This window comes from Saccostrea echinata, unplaced genomic scaffold, assembly GCF_033153115.1.
Source record: "Saccostrea echinata isolate AGI-Se365-2 ecotype Australia unplaced genomic scaffold, CSIRO_AGI_Sech_v1 ptg000029l, whole genome shotgun sequence".
NCBI classification, from domain to species: domain Eukaryota; kingdom Metazoa; phylum Mollusca; class Bivalvia; order Ostreida; family Ostreidae; genus Saccostrea; species Saccostrea echinata.
In genome coordinates this window covers 35,052,335-35,054,553 of record NW_026889778.1, presented here as the reverse complement: position 1 = coordinate 35,054,553, position 2,219 = coordinate 35,052,335, and the positions used below count along the sequence as shown (strand labels likewise).

Here is a 2,219-nt window from a genome sequence, read left to right as displayed (position 1 = left end):
ATGCGGTCGATGTAACCTCTGTTCTTCCTTCATTTAACTTGCTTAAGTGCATTTTTGCGTTCTTTAAAGATTGGGTTTTTTCAAATTTTTCTATGCTTGTATTTTTAATAAAGCTTCCGATTTATGATTAATTCATCATAAAAAATGAATAACTCGTTGTGTCTCTTTAATCATTGAATATTATAGCAAAAATGATGTTTGCTAATTAATACTGTAATAAAGTAACCCTTCAAGAACAGTATTTACTTCGTTCAATTGGGTTCAGTGTTCACTTCGTTCAATTGGGTTCCTAGAATATTAAACTCCTCGGTTAGCTTAATCATCTATTGACCTCAAGAAAAAGCAATTTTTTGGCTAAATGATAATTACATAAATACACATGCATAAATTTTCTCAAACAACAGCAGATTTACGATACTTACAATATATCAGACATTTTTATTATCGTACTGTTTAACCAATATCTCAGAAAGAATGACTTTCTTCTCCAGCAATCTGTTCTTCAAAATAATATTACTCAAGTGAATACTGCTGTTGAAATTAGTCTTCGCTTCAATGTATAGATAAATATTGATATATGAAAATATGAAATCCTTTGTTGTTACAAACCCAATTGTTTGTATACCTCATCTATTCTAATCTCTGAAGCTTTCTTTATCTTATGGCGTTGAATTTGCTCAGTGGATTTTATATAAGATTGCAGTGCCCTTTCGAATTCCCCAACAACATTCTGACATATTCCCAAGATCTGCCAAGATATGTCTCTTAATTCTAAAGGTACATATAAACCTTTGTCGCAGATCAACAATGTCCGCAGGTCTGCCAGAGACTCTTGGTACTTTGGCCTGTTACCTTGTCTGAAGTGACATAGTACACATAACATATGTGACGTCACTAAAGGGGGTAATTTGATAATCTCAATTCTGTTCATCCAACTTATTTTCTGTTCCAACTTCAATTCATCTATGTAGGGAAACTCTACATTAATTGTAACATCTCTTGCCCAATGTTTCCTTAACTTTGTTGATGGAGATTTGCCACACACTACATCGCTGTACATCTTTTGGTCGACATTTCCATTGTACATTACATGTCCCTGTGTAAGTCTCTGTTTTGCTAATTCTGTGACACTTAATGCTAGACGATATCTTCCTTTATCATACAAATATAATGCTAGATATAAAATGTCCGATATATAACCTATTTTTGAAGCTAAGTCAAATAAATGAATAATTGTTCTCCCAGAATTATGATAGCGTTTCCTATTAGTACCAGATGAGCATTCAAGCTTTACTGACATAGCAGTTGATATGAGGACGTCTGCCATAAATTTCTGTAATATAAAATTTCTGCAGCCTTTGGATACCAGTAGCATATTTATTTTGTTTAATTTCGCCATATTTGCCCGAAACTCTTTGACTCTGAAATTTGAATCTGAATAAATTTCCTTGAAACAAGCAATATCTATCTCCGTCTCTGACTTGATTTGATTTTCTTCTGTCTGTACTGTAAGGAATGGATCGCAAATGGCAGAGTTAAGTATTTCTCTGAGAGATGAACTATGAAGAAGACAAGCAACACCCATGTTGTAAAAATGTTCTAGTTTCTGAAATAGTGCTAACCTTTTTTGCCCTATAGCCATCGTTGCAAACATATTGTTTTCTGGTATAAAGAAATTCGGCAGATTCCCAGTATAAACACTGTGTATCAAATATTTATAACAATTCCAGAAATTTTGAAGTAATGATGACGGAGTCCATAAATTTGATGGATCATTTTGTATCCTCCAAAATAGAACTGTTTTCATGAAATAGGAACACAGTAATTCGTTACAGATTATCTCCTTCAGCAATATTTTCAATAAGCCGTAGCAAAGAAACTGGACATGGTTCATAGAATGTACCAGTATTTGCTCTGAAATTGAAAATGAAAGTCTCCATTCAACATGTTCAAGTTCGTCGAAATCCTTTGATTGTTTGCTTCCGATAGGAACAAGGTAAAACCCTTCATTCAAAATTGATTGAAGTACACCTCGTGACGGCCATTTGTGAGCTAAACTTCGGTCAACCCAAAGTGAAGCAGCGGAAGGCCAATGGCGAGAATGAAGGCATTCCACCCTATAAACATCATTACCAGATTGTGAAGAAATAACAAAACCTGGTCCTTGTATGGTCATACTCTCAAAGTTTAGGTATGATTTATAAGATAACTGAAATCGA

The 2,219-nt window shown here is 33.9% G+C and overlaps 1 protein-coding gene across 1 annotated transcript; it reads right to left on the bottom strand.

Annotated features, from left to right (window-relative positions):
• Positions 1-601: 601 nt before the first annotated feature.
• On the bottom strand, positions 602-1,642 carry LOC133195234 (uncharacterized). The gene has a single exon (XM_061331092.1). It carries the CDS (start codon positions 1,640-1,642, stop codon positions 602-604), a length of 1,041 nt encoding a protein of 346 aa, XP_061187076.1.
• Between the last annotated feature and the right edge of the window lie 577 nt (positions 1,643-2,219).

Coding starts and splice junctions, on each gene's coding strand:
- LOC133195234 (XM_061331092.1), bottom strand. CDS start 1,642: ATGGCTATAGGGCAAAAAAGGTTAGCACTATTTCAGAAACTAGAACAT.